A 23,697-nucleotide genomic window follows, 5' to 3' on the forward strand; every position below is an offset into this window, starting at 1 on the left:
CCACCAGATATTAAAATAGTCCTGTGGTGGTCCCTTTCCATCGAGGGACGGGTAGAGGAAGACTAATAAACATGTTGACATATATTAGGGTTGTGCAACTATAAAACGGAAATAGGCAAACGATTTCCTTTTCCTCACTGAGACTGAGGTATGGTTAAACTCTGCTAAAGCACAGAGTTCAGTGGAAATCCCCACAGAGAGACATGATTTGAGAGACTTTGAACATATTGACAATGATTGAGAAGCACATGATCACCAACTCGAAAGTGATTACTATTTGATTTGTCGGTTTGATTGACAGAATGTGATCCCAGAAAGGCTGATTTCTTGATATATTTTCACCTCTGTCAGGTTTCAATTGAGACGTTCCCATGAAATGGTCTGAGTTTGTAGCACTTTTAAGAATAATCAACCTCCTCAGTCGTACGCCAGAAGTACTCTGAATTCCTCAGGTCATGTGGATCTGAGTCACGAGCTGCGGCGTGAAAGAGAAAGAGGAAAGAAAGACAGATGATGAAGCAAGAGCACAAAAAAAAGGGGGAGGGCTGTTGGTAAGGTGTCGCAGGCACACAAAGGAGGAAGTGATGCCAAACCTAGAGTGTCGAAAAACAGAGTGACAGAGAGCGGGATTTGGAGAGCATGTAAGAAAGAATGAAGAAAATCAAGACGACGAGAAAATAGCAAATAAGTTAAGAAACTGACAGATGAGTAGGAGGAGCTGCTGGCTAAGAGAAACACTGGAAGAGCAGTAAGAGCATGTGAAGCAGACAGAAAGCAAGATGCAATAGTGAAAGAAGAGATGGACTAGTGTACGCCACACCATCAACATTATAATGTGTGTTTCCTCTCCTGCCAGCTAGCAGCAGTAAGTGAGTGTGAGGCGTATAGAGAGAGAGCGAGAAAGAGCGAGAGAGAGAGAGAGAGAGATGGTGTGATGCTGCATTTTATTCAGTGGCATTTTTCCTTGTTCTCTTTCTGGGGCTATGTTTCTCATTCACAGATTGGGAGGTGTTAGAGAGCGGCGAGCGGTGGGCATATGGTGCCGTGCTGACTGCTTCATCTGCACTGCAGTAAGTTCAGTCTTATTCAGATCATAGCATGGGGGAGCTGAGCTTTTTATTTGAAGCAGTAAGCACACAGAGGTTATGCATCCTCAGTCCTCAATCCTCATGTAATATCTGTGCTCACTTGTTTGTGTTGGAAGAACATATCTACATGGAGAGAAACAGAAGATTCTTCTAGCAATGATTATGAGATATTCGTTCAAGTTTTTAAAAAAATGCTGTTCTGAAGAAAAAAGAAGAGTCACAAAAGTACACTGAGGAATTTGTCTTTTTGATGAGAAACTTTTCATGAAACTATAAAAGAAGAAGTGTTCCAGACCGATATTTCCTGTTCTGTTTTGCTCAGTTCTGAACATGATGACTTTTTGCAAATCTGCAAAACTACAGCTGAAAAAAGCCCTTGGGCTTAAAATCTGATTGGATTTCAGTTTCTGAATCCAGAATAAAGTGCTAGAACCTTCAAACAAGACATATATAAAAACAGGCTATAACTGCACTATCACTCGGACTGAGAGTTCATTATGCAGCTGTTGTGGAATCTCCAGCTAAAGTGCGAATGATGTGAGCAAGAAGAAGAAGAAGGAACAGCCTTGTCTGCTTAGAAGAAGTAAATATCAGCTGAACAGTCGCTGATATTCATATGATGCATGTGTGATTTAGTTGGATCGTGATGACAGAAAATGACTCATGCTCTTATTTTCTCTTCCACATTGATTCAATTCCGTTATCTACAATCAAACTGTAGAAATACTTTTAATATATCTGATTTCTAATAATCAGACATGTTATTTATCTCTTGAAATTTTCTCAGCATGGCGGACAGGGCCAGTCAGTGGAACAGAGACAGGTGCGATCCTGAATCTGGGATCTCATCGGAAAACACCCGAGTCCACAGAACAAGCAGCAGAAGGTCCTCATGGACAAACGGTATGTTGCACTAACATGACACGTCCCTCATTGGGATTCCCCAATTCTGAAATGCAACGTCTGTAGAAACTGGTGTTTAACTTCATGGTTTTCTACAGCTTCACGCTTATACTTTTACTTTATACTTACAGAACAAAATAATGTAGGGATAAAAAATGTCATGTCCAAGCAAGACAAGGAGAGATTAATGCAATGAGCTACAAACACAAGGGCAAAGATAATAAATATTATAGATAAGTCAGTCTCATATACATGCTGTTATAGGAAAATAATCAATGACCGGGTGGTATGATGCAGCCACAAGCAAAGCAGAGTTACTGTTACCACCACGGAGTTATATATTTTTTATTCCTCTTACAGCACAGCAGTTTGCCTATAATGCTTATATTTTAGAACACACCATATTCATTTATAGGTACAGGTAATGTCTGCAAACCATGTTATTTCCTGTTAACACTTCTATCATAGCAGCTATAAACAGTTGTTCCCTCGCCTGTGTCTCGTTTTTTTCTCTCTTTAAGTTAATAAGACACACAGCTTGTCAGGTTTCTGTACTAAAGCCTTTTCCTTGCTGGATAATGTAAAGTTACAGGTTTACCTAGGGCTGTAGAACTTGAGTCAGGTTTTCTGTATTGACTTGGACTTGTCTCAGACTTATTGCTATTTGTATTTGGTCTCGGCCCAGTCATGGGCATTGGTCTCGCTAACCACGGTCTTGGTCTTGTCCGAGAATGTGTAACAATAATGTATGTGTTGTTTTTACTTTTCACATGCACAAAGTTTGACAAAAAGTAATTTCTTCTTCTACAAAACTGACTAATTTAACTTAATTTATCTTACCTATTAAGCCTATAAATAATAATTTTCTGAATATTTAAGATACTTTCCACTGGAGAGATCACACTCATCTATGCAAACTAGTTATCTGGCAAATGTTAGCATAGAGCTACTCCTGACCATCACACCCATGTGTTTTTTCCCCAAACTGTTGCCACAAAGTTCGAAGCACACAATTGTCTAGAATGTCTTTGTATGCTGTAACATTACAATTTGCCTTCACTGGAACTAAGAGGCCCAAACCTGTTCCAGCATGACAATGCCCCTGTGCACAAAGAGAGCTCCATGAAGACATGGTGTGTGAAGGTTGGAGTGGAAGAACTCGAGTGTCCTGCACAGAGCCCTGACCTCAACCCCACTGAACACCTTTGGGATGAACTGGAACACTGACTGCACCCCAGACCTCCTCACCAACATCAGCGCCTAATCTCACTAATGCTCTTGTAGCTGAATGATCACAAATCCCCACAGCCACGCTCCAAAATCTAGTGGAAAGCTTCCCACAAGAGTGGAGGTTATTATAACAGCAAAGGGGGAATAAATCTGGAATGGGATGCTGAAAAAAGCACATATGGGTGTGATGGTCAGGTGTCCACATAGTTTTGATAGAGGGTTAGCTTAACTAAACTATTGTGTAAAAAAACAGTATTTTTTTATTTACTAAGTAGTATATTGGCCTTAGTAGTGATCCAACTGGCTACTATTATAATTTTATGATGCCCATGGCCTTTGTGAGGAATTTTATAATACCCACTGTTTCTTAACAAAGTTATTAATGGGAATGTTATGAATTAAGCTTTTACAGATGAAAGTCCATGCCTGGTTACTGATAATAGCACAATGTGCTATAGACCTTTATTTTTGAGAAAAATAATTTTGGACAATCGCAGAAATATTTTTTGTTCATTTGCAGACTCATATTTCTGTTATAGAAACACTGAGTTTGATTGTGATAAAGTACACAGTAACTGTCTCAGCTAAATAAATAACTGAAATTTTACAAATTTTACACCGTAAACCTTAAGCATGTTTTGCCAGTCCAGTGATGTTACACAATGTACATTCCTCTCAGATACAAAAATAGCCCCATAACTTTCAGACTAGATGGCAAATTAACGTAAAACTGAAAATGAAACTATAATAACACTGACTGTAACACACACGCCTAAGATGGGTGTAGTGATATGTCAGCTGAGTTGTGGTCCTAAAGCATGTAACCAGATTATTTATGAAGCACCACAATACTAATCCTTCACAAGCATGCTTAGAGAATACTTCATATAACCTGTATTACTGGTATCACATATGGTTGTGTATTATTCTGTATATGTACCTGAGAGCTGTTGAAGTCTGAATCTGATTGGTCAGAAGGTGTTGCTTCATTTTCTGCAGTTCCGGTAACAAGGCAATTCGCAGGTCTATATTAATGCGCTGGCTCTAATAGATCTTCGGTTCTATAGTAACAAGTATTTCACAAGGGCTTGTGTGGCAGAGGATCTACATAATATAAGGCTAATAATAAACAGATAAAAATGTTATTTATCAAAGAAAAACCTCATAAGGGTTGATATGGTGAAGTGTTCTGTATGGATATATTTATTTCAAACACACACACACACACACACACACACACACACACACACACACACACACACACACACACACACACACACACACACACACACATATATATATATATATATATATATATATATATATATATATATATATATATATATTATGGAAGGAGTCTCCAGGACAGAGGACTTTGCACTTTCTGGTTTTTATGTAACATGATAAGCTGAATTTTTTGGCCTATTAATGTCAAGAGTGAGAAAAAAATAGAGGCTGGTGAGGGATTGACTGTTTAGAGCTGAAAGTGACAACAAGAACTAACTTGTCTTACACAACATTAAATGTAAGTATAAACAGATAAAAAGTATGACGTGTCATTTGTCAATAAATTAATTTTGTGTGTGTGTGTGTGTGTGTGTGTGTGTGTGTATGTGTTTTTATCAGGTCAGTGTGTAGTGGCTGTACCAACATCCTCTATATTAACACCAAGCTTCGACCTGGAACTCTGCAGGACACAGCTGGAGAAAGAAGGCTTCCATGTTAGTACTCTCTAAACATCTGGTCTTTACATTCTTAAACTAACAGCCTCAAAGTTGATCTAGGACAGAGGTGTCCAAAATCTGGCCCCAGGGCCAAACGTGGATTGTGGCTTCACTGTAAGAATGTATGATAGATGTATGATAATATGTTACAATTTTAACTTTATCAGATTCAGAATGTATTAACACAGTTAGCTAAAATGTAAGAGCCTTTTTTTCTGACTACACCTGCAAATTTACAGAATATATATATATATATACACATACATACACGCACACACTCACACACACACACACACAGTCATATAGCCTATAGACTAAGTTTGGACACCTCTGCTCTATGAGTTCTGGGAAAGAACTTTTTCTGCCACGCAATACTGTACTGTATATTACAGTGCCACTATTTTGGCTGCTCTAATGCAGATCCCTGTCGAGGACTTTGAGACTCCTCTCAGAACAGCGCTGGAACCTCCTTCCATCAGAAGATACCTGTTCTTCAACTCATCTCTGTTTCATTTCATCATGGCCCCAGTAAGAGCAAACGTGCAAATCACTGATGGAACCCATTAAAAACAAATAAATCAAATGTAGTCAATCAGCCAAGACATGTTTAGTGTCTTATGTTTGTTTTTTTTTCTTTGCACTGGAGGTATGAGTAAAGCATATTTTTCCTTAAATAAATGCACAAATCTTCATATACTTGCTTCAAACTACTGTACATCGTAGCTACATAATGCCATTTTATATGAAACATTCTGCATGAAGTATTTTGTAAAATAACATGAAATGTCTGTATTTACAAATGTGATGAAAAAAAGAGAAAAGTCATTCTGTTTGTGCAAGATGACTGCCTTAAGAACATCACAGTGTTCAGCTACACTGGGAATTTTTGTTCTTTTTATAGATTCCTGAAATTCACACTGTGTCTCAAACCACATTGGCAAGTCTGTGCAACATAACTGAAGAACTGTGTGTGATCTGAGAGAGAGATATTTGTGGAAATTTCTTTCAGATTTCCATCAGATTAACCTCATATCAGAAAGCAAACATCGTACACCAAACATGTTTTGGCTCATCGACTAACTTTGGGGTGAATTAGATTTTAGATTACATTTTTTTATGCGAAACATTTAAACATGCCTAGACACGCTCTCAACAGACTGAAATTAAGAACTGGATTATATCCACGGTTACACAACTCGCAGCACTGCTATGACATAATTCATTTACATGAATCATAATTCATTTAAATAACTCACTGTTCACTCATATGACTCATAATTCATTCATCTCCGTTGAGGAGTTTGCTGCAGTTTAATGGAACTTGCCAAAGCGAGTGACATTCTTCTTTCAGAAGGTCATGGAGTGTCTGCATTTGTGTGACGTGACTGGTTTCTCTCGGCAGATTGTGTATGTGGTTCTTTGGTGTGCCGTGTACTCCAGCCTGCACCGTTACCTCAATGAGAGCATCATAAACCTCTGGGTTCTGTGTCTGTGTGTGAGCCTTATCGTTGTCATCATCACCGCCGCCATCATCCTCGTCTTCCACTACAACAACAAAGAGGCAGGAGAACGCTTCATATCAAATTCCTGTTCCAACCTCAAGAAAGAAAGCAAATTCACTCCCAGCTAGTCCACAAGCTTAATTATTGTTTTCAAAAAATTTTAAGTGTTGTTTAAATAATTAATGAATCAATCAGTGAATGCAAGACCACTTCTGGAGTATTAATGACACTGTAGACTTTTTTTTTTACCATTCCAGTCATGTGCATTGTGTAGTCATACATACATAAATCACCCCATAACTACACCAAACACTAGAAATTAGGGGAAATGCAAAAAACTGAAAAGCAATATCAATTGAAATGTTATAAATTTATACTCAGTTCCCTTTGTTATAAAGGTATAATATTGGAACAGTGCAGACCCAGTAACAATTAAACTAATCTCATTAACTAGGCATGTATGGATATGCACTAAGGCTTCTATTTAAAATTTCTGGCCCAGAAATTAGCTCAACCCCCAGCCAGAAAAGAGTTTCTCAGCTCTGCACATTTCATTAAAAAGCAACTCACATGTATGTACTGTCAAAAAGGGTGGGATCAATTGTTATTCACAGACACAAAAGGACATAAAAAATTACGCATAGCTCCTTTAAAAACATATGTGAAAAGACAGGTTTTGGTAAATATTTAGCATGTCACAGATGCTTTGTTTCTTTACAAGCACTGGAATACACTAATATTTCATAGCTGGGGAGTAAAAGCTTATCTGTAAAAGGCTAGTGTATGTGCAAGTTTTCATTCCATACTTGGCCAAGATCACCTGATTGAACAGGTGGAGTCAGGTGTAGCTTGTATAGCAGTTCTATAGCAGTGAACCTGCACGCACTGATTTAAGATAGCGGTTGTGTTTCTTGGCACAGATCAACGTGAATACTGATGTGCGTCTGGTGCAAGTGAACGAGCGGCTCATCGGGCACGGTCTGCTCCTGGGGGTAGCGGACTGGATTGAAAAGTGCACTGGGAAAATGCAGGTAACGTTCAGCCACAAGAGGACACCTAAAAAGTAAACTGTCAGTGTTTTATCTATGCGTTCTGTGGTTTGGGTTTTGTTTCATAAACTGAAGTTATGGATCTGTTAGGAAAATACTATTTTATGATTTTGAGTATCCAGAATTTTTTTTTTTAACAAGTCACACAATTTGTGAAAATTTGTGAAGGTCCAATTACATACTGTAAAATGCTTGCAAAGATCTGGATATGCAACTAACATGACTTAATGGTGACAACAGTGACCTTTTAATACTTAGCCCTTATGCAATAGTTTAAGGATATAAATAAGAAGTGGTTATATTTTGTTTCACAGTGGCACTTCATGTCACCACTTTTGACTAGAGCCATGGACTCTGAATAGATGAGATACATCAGTTTTGAATTTGACTCAGCAGAATAAATGCATACATCTCTGCCCAGTCATCTTTAAATATGATTAACAAAATCTATGGTAACTCTTTTAAAACTGACATAATGTCTCTTGTCCTGTAGCTAATCTCTGAACTCTAAACGACAGACCGTTTATTCCATGGCTCTCTGTTATTGTATTGTATTTTCAAGAACTTGGTTCAATCTGCTGAAATACTTTGTTGGGTTCTGGTCTAAACTGAAACTGCTTTTTTCTTTCTGTATTTATATACAGAATCAGGTTAATGTCCTACTTTATCTGATAACAGTGTGTTTCTACCACAACATGAGAGTTCTGCTTAACAGCCTACTCTCTCTCTCTCTCTCTCTCTCTCTCTCTCTCTCTCGTAGCTTTGTTGTGTGTTCTGGGACTTAGGTCCTTGCCTGCAAACCCTGACTGAAACATTAGAGGAACTGGACTTAGTCAGAGATGAGATAAAGGTTTGTAGGCTACTTTTAACCAACAATACAATCCCAACATGTTCTGTTCTAAGGTTAAGACAACACAAAATAGTGTTGGACATACTCAGACTTCAAATATATGCAAATTCAATTTATTTACTTTATTTACTACTATTTACTTCAAATTATTTTCAGATATTGTATATGAATATTTTAAGTTTTCACAATTATAAAATTAAGAGAAAATCTTTTCCATTTTACTCTCTAGAAGAAACTGAAGAAAAGAATGTCCCACCTCACTGTAGTGGCTGAAGTCCCGCCCCCTGAGCCGGATGCTGGCGAGATCGGCGAGGATCCTGATGAAGAGCACCCCCTGCTGGGAGGGGGCAGAGAGAGTCGCACTCTACCCAAGAAAAGACAAGAAGTTATACTGACCCAAACATTTAGTCTGTTACCAGACTTCACCCTCTCATATCAGGTACAGAGGCATAGAGAAGTTCATTTCTGTGCATCAGTGATGATCTCGGTTATAAATAACACCGTTGTCATAGCAAGCAGAAATCGAATTGAATTGAGCCAGTGTGTAGGTGAACGTGAGACATTACCCAGCTGCTGCTAAGCTATACTTAGCTATTCTATAAATAACAATGCCCTCTACATTGATGTGACTTACAAAGAAGCAAATTATAGACTGAAAATATGGTACAGAGGTAGCACTGTTACTTACTGCCTCACAGCTCCAAGGTCCCTGGTTCAATCCTGAGTTTGGGTTGTGGAGTTTCACATGTTCTCTCTGGTTTTCTTCCCACCTCCCAGTAAATGCCAGCAGGTGTATAGGTGACTTTATTGCCCCTAGGTGTGAGGAACTATGCCAATGTGTGTATGGGCTCCGAATCCACGACCCTGATGAAGAAGTGTTTACTGAAGATGAATGAATGATACATGATTTTTTTTTATACATTGTTGACTTATTTGTTTGTGTGCTTCCAGGACATTGCAAACCACCTTTTGATGATCTACAGTGCTGTCTATGTGAAGCTGCTGGTGTCACAGAGGCTTCCCAGTTCCTCACATGGCCCTCTAGATTCCGAGAGGAATCACTGCGCAATGGCGTCACTTTGTCTTTGTCAGTATGTTCAATACAAACTCCTGCAGTAGAGAGACTCAAGCTGGGAAAGACTGCCTGCAATGCATTTCTGTAGAAATGCTCAATAGTGGCAGTGTGCACAAACCTGAGCCTGCTGTTCTATAAATGTTCTTTAAATTATTTTTTAAGCTGCTTTGTGAAATATAAATATATTTCCTCATTTAAAGTGGTGAGTTGCGATGTTCTAATGTGGTTCTTACATAAAGATTGTGTAAGAAGAGAAAGCAAGAGAGAGAGAGAGAGTCACTGATGCATTTCAGAGATTATGCTCAGGCTGTCAGCATGAATCAGAAAACGAGTCAGTGAATCTGTACATAACTGCATGTGGTGGAAAAACTCATTCTAATTTAGCAGAGCATATGACAACACGGCTTAATAGAGAACAAGGGAATGTAACAGAAAGGAAGTGGAGGCAAGTATTACAGTGCAATGTAACACACTTTCAATTTCACACTTTACAATTTCAGTGAATAAGGCAGCACTGTGAAATGTAACAGCACAGGAAGGAAGAGAGCACAATGCAAGGACAGAGATGAAGGCAGTAGAATGAAAGGTACCACAGGACACACAGTGTAATGTAACAGCACAGGTAGGAAGGCAGGATAGTGAAAGGTACCACAGGACACACAGTGTAATGTAACAGCACAGGTAGGAAGGCAGGATAGTGAAAGGTAACACAGGACAGGGAGGAAAACAGCAGAGCTTAATGTAACATAGCACAGTGTAATGGAACACAGCAAAGGGAAGAAAGCAGTAGTGTAATTTTAGGCATCACAGGAAAGAAGGCCATAGAGTGTAATGTAACAGCACACAGGAGGAAGGCAGCAAAGTGAAATGTAACATAGCACAGTGTAATGTAACACAGCACAGTGTAATGTAACACAGCCCAAGAAAGAAGGCAGAACAGTGGCATCACAGGAAAGAAGGCCATAGAGTGTAATGTAACAGCAAAGGGAGGAAGGCAGCACAGTGTTATGCAACACAACACAGTATAATGTTACACAGCACGGGGAAGAAGGCAGCACAGTGTAATTTTACACAGCACAGTGTAATGTAACACAGCACAGGGAGGAAGGTAATATAGTGTAATGTATCACAGCACAGGGAGGAAGGCAATAGAGTGTAATGTAACACAGCACAGGGGGGAAGGTAATATAGTGTAATGTAACACAGCACAGGGAGGAAGGTAATAGAGTGTAATGTAACACAGCACAGTGTAATGTAACACAGCACAGGGAGGAAGGCAATAGAGTGTAATGTAACACAGCACAGAGAAAAAGGCAGCACAAGGAGTGGGCTATATGAGAATAATATTATATCACAATCACATGAACTTCAGAGATCTTTTTGCTCAGAATTTATGAAAAGCAAGTAGTAAACAACTGGTAACAAAATACTTTTTAATATTTGGTTACATTTTACGGCAAGTAACTAATGTGTTATACACTAATGTGTTATAATGTGATAATGACTACATTTCAAAAACTATCACAATCTTATGCTATCATGACACTGATATCATATCGTCATAATGTCCAGCCAGAAATAATGTAATACAGCACAGTGGAATGTAACGGAGCACAAGAAGAAAACACTGATGCATTGCGGAGTGACTGCTCATTGAGTAAATGGACATGGTGAAAGAAGCGGTGAAAATTTGAGCTGGAAAGACAGAAGCATGTGATGGAGGAGGCAGCGTGAGGCCTGCTTAAACGATCACAAAGATGCTGCGTCTCATTGGGGGGCTAAACGACCATCTGTGATCTGGCAGACAGTCTGGCCAGCCTAGTTTGCCTGATATAACTACAATTCCAGTTCAGTTGCTCTCCCAGTGCTCTCTGATTCTTTTTCTCAGCTCTGAATACAAATCTTGTACCTAAAATAATATTACTGAAGTGATACGTCCCTGAACATTAAACGGGAATATGCAGCTCTTACTACACAGTAGAAATTTCCCAGATGAGGGGTGTTAGGTGAATACACACATTGCTTGAATGCATATAGTATTTCATTGAACATGGTGACAAAGAAGCGAGACAAACTCTAAAAAAAAAAAAAAAAAATGAAAGAAAAAACAGGTCATCTATAAATAGCAAGCACATGTGAGACGAAGGAGAGAAAATGCCACAGGGAGAAAGAGAGAGAGGAGACCAGACAGAGACCTGCACCACAATCCATTCCTGCAGTGGCTTTTTTTAATTTAAACAGGATTCATACACAATAAAGGCATGTATAGCATCATTCAACAGAATAAACCTTAAAAGCACAGGTACACAAGTTATCAGGCAGGCTCTTTCAACAAGCCACCTGCCACATTTACAAGCTCAGAGAAAACCGGCATCTTAAGAGTGCAGTAACTCTTATTTTATTTTTTTTTAGCAAAGTCATCTGTAACAATACAGGACCAGATTTATATTAGATTAATGCAGAAAAGCATTTTTTTGCTGGAGTTCTATCTAGGTACTGAGAACCCACAACACCAATACGTTGCACTGGCAGCAGATACTGAAATCATTATAATACAAACGATGATCTTCTGTTTAATGCATTTAGAATCAGAGAACCACTGGTCGGTGATTTTACACACAGCCAAAAGATTAGGAGTGTTCCCACTGGTTTCTTTTTTTATAGTAGATAAAATAGGTACATCGATACATCTGTAGTCACTTGCATTTACATTAAAGCTCTTTATCTAAAAACGGACAGATTTAAGAAAATGAGCGCAGAAAAGATCAGTCTGTTGGCCAAACATCATTTAAGTACTGAAGAGAAACACAGATGTCACTAAAAAAACAGTGGAGCAAAGTGTCATGGGCTTGAGATTTCCACCCAATCTCCAACCAATTTTTAGATACTTCATTTGTCCTGGGTTCAAAATAAAAGCACCAGTACAATCCCAACAACCAGCCTGGCAGCTCATATCAACACATCTACTCACAGAAAAATTAAAGGAAAACTCCACCCTGAAGCACATTAAATACGCTTATACTGAAATATTTGTGATGTGCGTAACGATTCTGGTGAACAAAAGAGCAAGAGCTTCTTTTCACAAAAAGTGGAGGTGGCAAACAGTAGCCCCAGAGTCCCAGAATGCAATGCAGCTACATGATGCAGTAGTGCTGAGCTAGGCTGGAGACTTGGCTCGGCTAGTTAGAGATCTACGAGATGACGAGCATGATAGTGTTGACGGCAGGATAGCGTGAAAGCTGAAGCTTTAGAAGCTGATCTGTTGGAGGTGAGAGAGCTGGACAGGCTACAGGACTAAAGCTGTGCTGCATCAATCTCTTTAGGAAGAGATGAAACAAGGGCTAAATCCCACCTCACCACTATCAGCAGGTAGTTGAATGGCATTGTGGGTAATGTAGGAAGCCGTTAAAATGTCAATGAAAAATCCGTTCAGAATTTCATTTCAATATAAATCTTGGATGCCACTGGTGATCACATGTTAATTATAAATATTAATATGCAAGTTGCTCAGGGTGGATTTTTTCTTTAATGGAGAAATTTACAAGACTCTAAAGCTCCTTTCCCCAAAATCTAAGAGAATATACCAAAGGTTCATGTGCAGTGTGTGTTCGGCCAGAGTGGCTGATGGGAAGCACGTTTGTGGAGTCCAACAAACCAAGATGACAGAACACATTCGTTTGCTAATCACACCTCACACTGGTAGGTTTGTGTGAAAGTAGAATTTATCAACATCAGTGAGTGCTGATTCACTTGACATTAATGCAGTATATCCTCATCAAACTGTATGGCTTTGAGCAGCAGCACCATACATCTACAGAAACAGTAATGACTATGCAGAATTTCCTGTCTCTGACAATTATTCGGGTGGGCAACAACCCCTAACCTCAAACCCTCCCACCGCAGAACACCATCTCATCACTGCAAGTCTGTCACTTCTGACTGTTATGCATAAGCAGTTAAGTAATGCAGTTCACCGAGCCTGTGAGGACTTGACATTTTCCTGCATTTCTGAAATTATCTGTGACAAATCTCCTGTGGCTACGAGCGTAGGAGAGGAAGCTTTCAGGGGACGAGCCTGAGACAAACCAGAACAACAATCCTGATGAAAGCCTCTCTGCATTCTGTGAGGATTCAGTAAATTACAAGGCGACTGATAGAGCTGTGGAAAACATGAATGCTTATTTGATGCTATCTATCCTCCTTTTTTTTAAATTAGTGTAGTGCTTACAAGGAATAAATCTGGAAAGAACCAATGTCTCAAAAGTTTCCCCCGGGGAAGGGTATTGTTTTTTTCTTTTTAACTTACCCTTATATCTTGTTCTCTCTTCATACCTGGCAAACAAACCAGAAGGAAGGCAGCAGCATTTACACCCTCACAGTGCATAAAAGTGCGTGTCGCAACATGCTTAGCTAAAAATATGCCGCACTATGAAGTTGTGCAATCTGTAATGCTCATACGTAATCATCAAACGATAAAAATAATTCAATTCAACACTAGAGCTATGGCTAAATATAATAATAAATATATAATAATGATAATAATAATAATAAATATTTAAATGAATGCACAACAGATAATAAATAATGTATAATACATAACATAACACTGCCACACAATAATTATATATCTTTCCTAGTTTACCATGAGGCAGTAACACTTTGTTTGAGCACGAAAAATATTTTTAGTTGTCAAAACATTCCGCCAAGTGTTTCTCTGTCAGCAAAGACCAAAATTCTACTTATTAATCATATACATCTTTTTACACCGACTGTAGTAAAAGTCTACTCTACTGTTATTCAACCGAGTAAATCTGATCATGATTATCACTTCTGCTCGGCTACCTAACACCTTTATATTACAATACGAGTAAATAATAGCAGATCGGTTTGCGTAATCATTTTCGTCAGTGCCAGGAAATACCTTACTTCTATTGTACAACACTGAACCTAAACAGATTAATGGCACGAATCAATGACGGAATGGACTGAACGCAAACACAGTGCATAACCAATATGTAACACGAGTTTGTTTGTTGTTTGTTTGTTGTTTGTAGATTACTAAACTGAAAAACTAAGCATTTCTGCAGAAGAAACCATGGGTGTGATTTGTTCCCGGCTCCCATTAGAGATTAATTAAGGATGTAAATCTGTGCCTGTTAGCTAACACAGGAAACGATTATTCACTTTAGGTTTTATCCTTGACTGTAGCAGTGAGTGTGTTGTGTGATGATCAGTGAACGCTATGAGTAGAATACTGGCTGTACCGCCTTCAGTCCGTAGTGTAGTGCGGGTTTTGGGATGAGTCTACGGTTCCCAGTCTTCGTCGTGGTGCTGCGAGGCGATGATCACCACCACCGTGAGGATGGTGCAGAGCACGATGGAGGCAATGCCCACCGCCAGGCTGATGAAGGAGAAGTTACGGGCCTCGCGTGACGCAATCTCCGCCGACACCATGTCGCCCCGAGCAACAGCTGTACGTACCTAACGCAGAAGAAACAGCGGCTTTAGAGGATGCCAAAAAATGCAATTCTGCTGGATCCCCAGGTGCTCCGTGGTGTTATTTTTGAATACCAATAAACTTGGATTGCAGTGTTTAGCTGATAAAAGCAGCTATGCTCAGGAATTGCATTTTTTTTAATTGAGCTGAGATTAATGCCACTTCTCCATACACGTCTTCTAGATTTAGACTAATCACAGTCATCTGGTAGGCCGTGTATGGAGACTTTAGCAGTAATGGCTACTTTAGCAGTTAACCTGCCTCAGGGGTGTTTTAACTGTCATCTGAATGGCTTTTATAAATAAAGAATGGAAGTTACTCTACATTCAAAGTGCCTTCATGAATAAATGAAATGTGACTAGTTTACTCCAGTGTTCATTTACCCTTTAAATATTTCATTGTTTCATCTTCAGATATTCACTTGAAATTTTTAAGCTCTGTAACTTTAATTAGCTACAATTACTGCTGATGGTTTCCTGAAAACAAACTTGTGATTTAGGTGAAGCTTGAGAGTTCAAGTTTACTGTTAAATTTATTTCAATTTATGAGATTTACTGTTTGTCAAATACATAATTTCTTACTTGTAATTTATTAATTAGTGCACTGATTAATCCATTATAAAATAATTGTGATCTACAATCATGTCATAATTATCGATTATATATATAAAACAATATTCAGAGCACACTATATAGTTTTTGTGAACATTTAACAATATTGAATCTGCTCCTGCATTCCATTTGTGAAGGGTTTTTTTTGCTGAGAAGGATGTTTTTCCGCTTCAATTGAAATGCAGAGCTGTGCTTTTTTAAAGAGCGAGCGAACAAATGCCACGTGCTCTAACAGAGTGCTCTAATTGATGATAAATGGTGACTGATTTCTAAATGTCATGCCTCCAAGGACCGGCCCGAAGAGAACAATGACAAACAGAAAGTAATTTTTTAAGAATAAAATATTGATATTAGGTGAGGCAATTACAAATATGTGAAAACGTAATGTTGGTAAATGCCTCCATACAGTCTTACAGTTTGATTTGTGATGAACGTTCACCCTGAGGAGTTCTTAATATTCAAATTAATTCAGGACATTGCTCATTTGCATGGCCGGCTCACCTGCACGGCTTTGATGATGGCGATGATGCCTGTGGGCCAGAAGCAGCAGATGGTGGTGAGCACTGCGATGGGCAGGTAGTCATGAGGGGGCCGCCGCGGCTCCATTAGAGCAACGCCGGGGGGCATTTGCATTGGCACCTGCCCTGGTGCAACACCTGCATGGGGTGTACCATTAGGCATGTAAGGCTGGCCCTGGGAGAAAGAGAAAGAGGGATGAATATTTCAAGTAATGTCAAAAGAGATACAGTGGGGTATGAAAGTCAAAGTCTGATAGCAAAAACTTTTCTTTAATTTTGTCAGTTGTCAAAATCCATTACTTCCACTGATATTGGTTCAATTGTTACGGTTCTCTATTCATTATACTGTACGTCATCTTCCTTACGGCTTTCACTAAACAATAACAATACTAGTTGAGAGTGATGTCATACTGTTGCTCAGAAAAGAACGGTGTGTGAAGCGGGCCCCGACTCACCCCTGTTCCGATGGGATACACAGGTACATAAGCAGTGCAGGGCTGCAGTTGGAGTGGATATCCGAGCTGCAGGTAACCCACGGGAGGATGAGGCACCGAGCCGGTGGGCCCGTGCGTCTGGACCGTGTAACCATTAGGGGCTGCCTGAGGCGGAGGGTTTCCAGGAGGGAACTGCGTCTCCTGTAAATACCCCTCAGAGCCGGGCGGAGGAGGAGGAGGGGGGTAGTTGGGCTGGGGGCCGCAGCCAGGTGGAGGAGGGTGCGGGGGCATGCTTGGGTCCTGCGACGGCAGGTAAGGTGGAGGAGCCATTTGGTTCAGCGGCTGAGTCATGGGCTGCCTTCCTGCTGCCTCCTCAAGACCTGCCGTCAGATGAACACAGGAAGTAACGTCTAACTGAACCAACTGAACTTGAAACTGAAAGGCTTGAAAACTGAGGACGTTCTTATATGAGTGCAAAATGTCTTTAATATGTGGCTATTAAACACTGTTTTTCAAAATGTATTTTCTATAAATGTACTATTTATCAGTATAAAATAGTTATCTATAATATAATCTTGACTGTTAAATTGCACCACTTCGTCTTGTAAAGGCCAGACTCTGAAGCAGAAGGAAGTGTCAGTAATTTCCCATGTGATGAAACTCTTCCTAGCAGAGGTCAGCTTTGCGGTCAGTGTGGTCTGACAAAGGTCCTGGTTTGACATTTGTCTGTTCTCATTTTTTGTGGTTTTGAACTCGTCTGCTGATAGAGACCTGAGATTTGTTTCTTAAGAAAACATTAGTATAATTCAGCTTTAGTAATCAGGTTAGGGTTAGATTAATTTTTATACTCTTAGCAAAGAAATATTCTATATCGTACCAAAAAAGGGTCCATTTCTTGTTTAGTGTCGTTAAAAAACCTTATTAAACATCATATTTTATTTATTATAGCCATTATAAATGGCTGCTCACCATTTTGTTACCAGGACCAAGAAGTAATATTTATATACTCCCATTAAATTCCATGCATACAATCAGTACACAAGCCATGCATATTCTTTATATACTATTATTTGTTAATATATTTCTTTGTTCAGATACAGAATTTTGTTTAAGGCCAAATTAATTAACACGGAAGTGATACCTTTTTGTCATGTGACTACTGTTACAGCGGTGTTAGCATTCATTTTATTACCATCCCCATACAAATACCCGAAAATGTTAATCTCTGTTTCTGTGTTTACCACTTATTTTTATTCCGTCTCCATTTTAGCAAGCATCCTTTTCAGACATGTTGTTTTCACTATTAGTTTGTCACCAACGACCAAAACCTACAAATGAATCGACATGAGTAATTAGACAACTGTCACTGTCAAGATATAAATATGATAGCAGAACTGAGAAGCTAACTGGCAGGTATCAGGATAAATCTCTAAGCTAGCACTTGCAACCAAGATTTAACTTTCTGGCTGATGTCCTGAACATGACAAAGTGTTCCTTTAGTATTTCTAGATAATCCTCCTTCTATTTTCTAAAGTGCACCAGTCCCTTTTCCAGCAAAACACCCCCACAACATGATGCTGCCACCTCTGTGTTTCACAGTGGGGATGGTGTTCTTCAGATTAATAGCCTCACTCCTTTTCCTCCATATGTAACGCCGATAATTACTGCCACACGGTACAATTTTTGTTTCATCTGACCAGAGAATACTTCCTCCAAAATTCCTCCTTGTTCCCTTACACCCTTTAAGGCCATGGTGATGTAGGACTCACTTAATGGTGGATGTACATACTTTGGTACCTGATGCCTCCAACTCAAAAGTTTCCTTTGTTGTTGTCTTAGGGTTCACTTGAACCTTTCGGACTAAAGTTTGTTCATCTCTGTGAGTTAATTTGTGCCTCTTTCATGAACACTGCACTGTCTGTGTGGTCCCTAGATTTTTATATATGCATATAATTGTACAGATGCTTGTGGTCCGTTTAGTTGTTCGGAAATTGCTCCTAAGGAGGAACCAGACCTGTGGAGGTGCACAGTTTTCTTTTCTGAAGTTCTTGGATATTCCCATGGTATCCGACCAAAAAGACACTGGCCCTTAAATGGAGCTTCTCCCAATTAACTCATGATTATAACAACTGGCCAATCAGAAGCTTATAAAAGTCATCACATCAATTTCTGGAATCTTCCAGACTGTTGAAAGAGACAGTCATCATGGTGTGTGCAAAACTTTTAACCCACTGGAATTCTGATCTGAAGTGAATTAAACCTGAAATAGACCTCTCTCTAATGAGTTGTTCTAAAATTACCTCTGATGTGAACAAAATCAACTTGTCAAAACAAATAAAGAAGATTAAGGCTAATTAAGGCTAATTAAATGACATTTAAAAGACCACTGCTAAATTAACTACATACTAACTCTGACTAAAAATATGACCAAAGTTGGCTAGCAAGCTAGATTATTTTCACTAGTTAGTTTCACCTCAACCAATGGTGAGTGAAACAAGAAGCTCTTGTGCTTTTGTTTGTCAGGAGCTAATAGCAAAACCTGATTGTTATCCCTTATGTTTGAGATTGCTGAAATGTTTTCTCCTATTAAATGCCATTGTAACTACACCAGCAATAATGATGTCCTCCTGTGACATCAGCATGCCACACAACCGATAGGTTCACGTGGAAATAACATCTTTAATGTGTTTCAGGGAGATGTTTTCCTTTAGACGAAATGATTCTTGTGCCATCCTCTCTGGTTGTGTTGCATCACTCAGAAGAGCAGCTCTTGATGTTTCTTGGCATGCCTAACATTGTTTGTTTCTTCCACCGGACTTTACAGCTCACTCTTTTTCCCTGACGCTTGTTTATGCATGTACTGTGACTATGATCAATTGTACCAGAGCGCTCCAGGCCGAGAACTACGCTGCAGCTAAATCAACTGGGCTTAATGAATACTTATCCTGGTGCTTCATCTGGTATAGATTAAAATGCTTTGGAAGCTCATTGCATACACATTACAAATCATTATGTACAGTGAACTAGACAGTGTTAGGATATTGATAACATCAGATGGTGTGTGTTTGTGTGTTTGTGTGTGTGAGAGAGAGGTGTCTGAGGACAAGCCATTTTGTAACTGATCAACAGTTCAGCAATGCTAACCAAAGTGCTGCTACATCATCTGTACCATTGTTTTCCCCAGACTGAGAACCCGTAGATACTAAGAATGAGACCAATATGAGTAACCTCTTAGTATTAATCAATCAGGGCATCATGGAACATTTTATTTATCTCTGTTTATATTTCCCTGGTTTATATAGTGACACACATGTGTTAACGAGCTTAGCTTCCTAGACTTGTTCTTTATAACAATAATGAGTTGATTTTAAATGAAGTTCATTAACTAGCTGCTTCAGTTACTGTAAATCGAGTACGGTTGTGGTGTGATTTTGTTTCACTTCAGGGAAAAAAGTGCTTCTGTTTAGCTGTAAGTAAAGTATGTTTTATCGTCATCAGTCCATCAGAATCCCTCGCTGTCAAGGATCGACAGTGGCTCATCATCAAGAACAACATTCTGGGTAAGAGCTGCTGTTTTCACTCACCTAGCTTTGTGTGTAGACATTTTTTCTCACCTAGCCGGCATCGTTTGCTGCTAGTAATGAACTCTTTGTGCTGAGTTTTATATCTAAGATGTTTTTATCAGGTTAGCTGTATTGGAACAAAATGCTGTAGTTCCTCCTCTTGGTATTTTCACAGCTTGCTTTGCTTTGATTTCCATCATTAAATCGTGAAATTCACCCAGTCATTTTGTGTTGCACGCCCATGAAGACACGCACACCAGGCTTACATCACATAGTATCACCTGGTATCGGATGCTGGGGAATGATCACAGTATCGGTATCGACGTATCCCTAATCAGAATGAAAAATGTCAGATGGCCCTGAGACCATGACACAGAAACACAATCAAATCTGCAATATTATCAGGGACCTTAGCGAATACGAACTGGCAGAACGTCTCTACGCCAGCAAGCCACAGAAAAGGTTAGACTGGAAAAACTCTCGGCTGTTTATAAGAGACAAGCATGAGCGGTTTCTCCATCACTCCATCACTGTGCAAAAATGTTGCAGGATTAAAAAAAAAAAAAAAAAAAAAAAAAAAGATTTTCCTTCTCGCCCTGTTAACAGGAAATGAGGAATGACAGACACCTTGTCATGTGAGACGGACAGACAGCAGACACTGCTGCAAAATGTGAAGCAACATAAAACAACCTGTCATCTGCATTTTAACTGCAAAATATTTCTGAACAAAAGTGAGCTCTTTATCTGTGCAGTAACACTGCAGCTTTATAGAGGAACTCACTGCAGAGAGAAAATGTGTTGCAATGTATCACTGCATGCTCTTGTGTCCTTTTATTCTGCCTGGTTGCTCTTTCTGTTCATCTTCATCATCATTTATTATTATTATTATTATTATTATTATTATTATTAATAATAATATTATTGTGTAATATTGCATGTAATAATTGCATTTAAATCCTTAAAAATACAGTATTATGCCCATACTAAAGTCATAATTATATTAAATCAACTTGGACAACGTCATATGAATATAATTTTCCTTCATTTCTGGGTTTTTTTATTTTATTTAAAAAAAATTTTTTCAATCCATGATAGCTGAAAACCCTTCAAATATACCAGTTACATAATAAATTCCCACAAAATGATGTTTTTCTGTGTCAGTAGATTCTTAGAGAACGCGATAGATGTCCTTTAAAAACTGTACATGCAAAAAAAAAAAAAAAAAAACGACCAAAAAAAAAAAAAAAAAAAAAGATTTAAACTGCAACGATTTAACGTCAGAAATGAAACAGGCAGATTTTCCATTCTGTATCCATTATCAATCACTGTCCGAATACCAAACGGCTACGGATTCGAGAACTAGTGCACTACGTAGGGTGCACGAGCCCATTACTGAATACCCTAAGCAGTGCGCCTGTGTAGGGAGCACAGAGCAATTTGGAATTCGGCCGCTATGAGGCGATTTTTATTATTATTATTATAATTTTTTTCCCCTTTTCTTTCTTTTATAAATGTAGCCACATTTAGTCTTCATAAGGTGTAGCTTAATAATGAGCTCAATGCTTATTTTTATTAGATTATTTTATTCCAGCTGTCGTGTGAGAGCCTAGTAAAGTAAAAATAAAAATAAAAATAAAATAAAACCCTACACACATTATGCGGCTGTATAAAGAGAGATAGCATTACCTTCCGTGAACCAAGATTATTCTGGTCCATTTTCATGTTTTTGACGTTAGGATGGGTTTCTAATTTCCAGAAAATGAATTCATTATCAATGGCATGTGTAAATAAATCAGAATAATCAGTCAGTCTTACCGTGTTTTGCCGACGACATCACGCTCAGCGGATCTGAGGCGACGAGTGTTCAGTTGGAAATACGCCAGGCGCGCGTGCCCTTTGTTTAAATTTTTAAACCGTTAACCGTTAACCGAGACGTTAAAACGGCTGTGAAGTCCTTCAGGCTATCAGAGCATCTTCACAGAAAAAAAATACGACCTCCGCTTTTATAGTCCCAGGTTTTATGGTCGAATACGAAATGTTCGTAGGTGCCAAGTGGATTCCACTGGATTTTTCCCCTGCATACAGTACTGGAGCAGTGAGCTACATGTAGGGGAAAATGGGCTCCTGTCAGCACATCGCATCACACTGAATTAATCACACACACGGTGTGGCTGTCTTAAAGAGACAGACAGGAGAGTCTGGGGAAGACAAAAAAAGGTTGATTTTCAGTCAGGTAGAGACTAGGAATGGAGAATCCATCAAAATCACTAAATATACAACTCATGAGTGCCTGTCATTCACCAGTCTTGTGTATCAGGGGATGAGCACTGCTTCCCAAAACATGGTCCTTCACCAAACCCAGCCTTGAATCCACAGATACATAAATACACTCTCATCTGCCAATTTATCACCTCTCTTGTATCTACATTCATCCATTTTATCACCCTGCTCAAAAAGCCAGACTGGTCTCTGACAAGCTATACTATATAATGGAAAGTATTTGGACACCTCATGATCACACTTGTATGTTTTCTTCCACAAACTGTCACTACAAAGTTCTACACAATTGTCTAGAATGTCTTTGTATACTGTTGCATTACAATTTCCCTTCACTGGAACTAAGAGGTCCAAACCTGTTCCAGCATGACAATGCCCCTGTGCACAAAGCCAGCTCCATGAAGACATGGTGTGTTAAGGTTGGAGTGGAAGAACTCGAGTGGACTTCACAGAGCCCTGACCTCAACCCCACTGAACATCTTTGGGATGAACTGGAACACTGACTGCACCCCAGGCCTCCTCACCCAACATGAGTGCTTGAATGAGCATAAATCCCGACAGCCACGCTCCAGAATCCAGTGGAAAGCCTTCCCAGAAGAGTGGAGGGTATTATAGCAGATAATGGGGACCATCTCCATGTTTTGATGTTTGGTTTTGGAAGGGGTGTATATGGGTGTGATGATCAGGTGTTCACATACTTGTTGCCATACAGTGTATACCTGGGGTCGAGTGCTGCTTTCCTGCTATAACACACACCAACGAAGCATAGCCTTAACCGGAGTTTAATCCATAGATAATGATATATTCTCATTTGCCAAATTACAAGGTACACCTGTCTTCTATCTACATTCATTAGACATTTTATCACTCTACTGAAAAATCCAGCTTGGTCTCTGACAAGCTGCCAAGAGCCAAAACACAGGCCAAGCTGGTCAAGCTAGTAGACCATCTTTGCCATCTGGTAAGTATTTTAAACAGTCACAGACTCATTTACATTGAGGAGCCATTTAGTGTAGCCAATCCACCTACACTCACCTTGTCACTGTGGTGGCACCTCACTCCAGCAACAAGGACATCTTTTGTAACTTTATTATCTATCTTTCATCATTCACACTTTAATTAGCTTTTAGAGTTAATCCTTAAAGGTATATCAGTGGTTCCTAAGGTCTATTTATGTACCTTAATTTATTTTTAAAGGTATAGAGATACATACTAAAGGTACAGAAGATGTACTCTTGATGGTACCAAACCAGTGACAAAGAAAAGTACAGTTTGGTACCTTATTTCTGAGGGTGTACTCTCTGTTTTTGGGAGATGGGGGGAAACCAGAGATGGCTGGATATTGTTGACTGGTGGACTATTCCTAACCCAGCAGT

At 39.2% G+C, this 23,697-nt stretch overlaps 2 protein-coding genes across 3 annotated transcripts; one reads left to right on the plus strand and one right to left on the minus strand.

Moving 5' to 3' along the window:
- Nucleotides 1-554: 554 nt before the first annotated feature.
- On the plus strand, nucleotides 555-11,167 carry LOC113543903 (transmembrane protein 268). 2 transcript variants are annotated; one of them, XM_053231596.1, is made up of 10 exons: nucleotides 555-869; nucleotides 1,001-1,070; nucleotides 1,876-1,991; nucleotides 4,848-4,942; nucleotides 5,366-5,473; nucleotides 6,348-6,506; nucleotides 7,368-7,478; nucleotides 8,257-8,346; nucleotides 8,576-8,785; nucleotides 9,298-11,167. In XM_053231596.1, exons 3-10 carry the CDS (start codon nucleotides 1,877-1,879, stop codon nucleotides 9,463-9,465), a joined length of 1,056 nt encoding a protein of 351 aa, XP_053087571.1. In that variant the 5' UTR covers nucleotides 555-869; nucleotides 1,001-1,070; nucleotide 1,876; the 3' UTR covers nucleotides 9,466-11,167. The 2 variants fall into 2 exon arrangements, with proteins under 2 accessions (XP_053087571.1, XP_026798243.3); XM_026942442.3 differs by having other exon boundaries at nucleotides 555-865; nucleotides 9,298-11,166.
- Nucleotides 11,168-11,613: 446 nt separating this feature from the next.
- Nucleotides 11,614-23,683, minus strand: prrt1 (proline-rich transmembrane protein 1). The gene is made up of 4 exons (XM_026942090.3): nucleotides 21,860-23,683; nucleotides 16,503-16,861; nucleotides 16,031-16,222; nucleotides 11,614-14,902 (listed from the first exon to the last, which is right to left on the minus strand). Exons 1-4 carry the CDS (start codon nucleotides 21,876-21,878, stop codon nucleotides 14,726-14,728), a joined length of 747 nt encoding a protein of 248 aa, XP_026797891.1. The 5' UTR covers nucleotides 21,879-23,683; the 3' UTR covers nucleotides 11,614-14,725.
- Between the last annotated feature and the right edge of the window lie 14 nt (nucleotides 23,684-23,697).

The sequence above is a fragment of the Pangasianodon hypophthalmus genome, chromosome 29, assembly GCF_027358585.1.
Source record: "Pangasianodon hypophthalmus isolate fPanHyp1 chromosome 29, fPanHyp1.pri, whole genome shotgun sequence".
NCBI lineage: Eukaryota > Metazoa > Chordata > Actinopteri > Siluriformes > Pangasiidae > Pangasianodon > Pangasianodon hypophthalmus.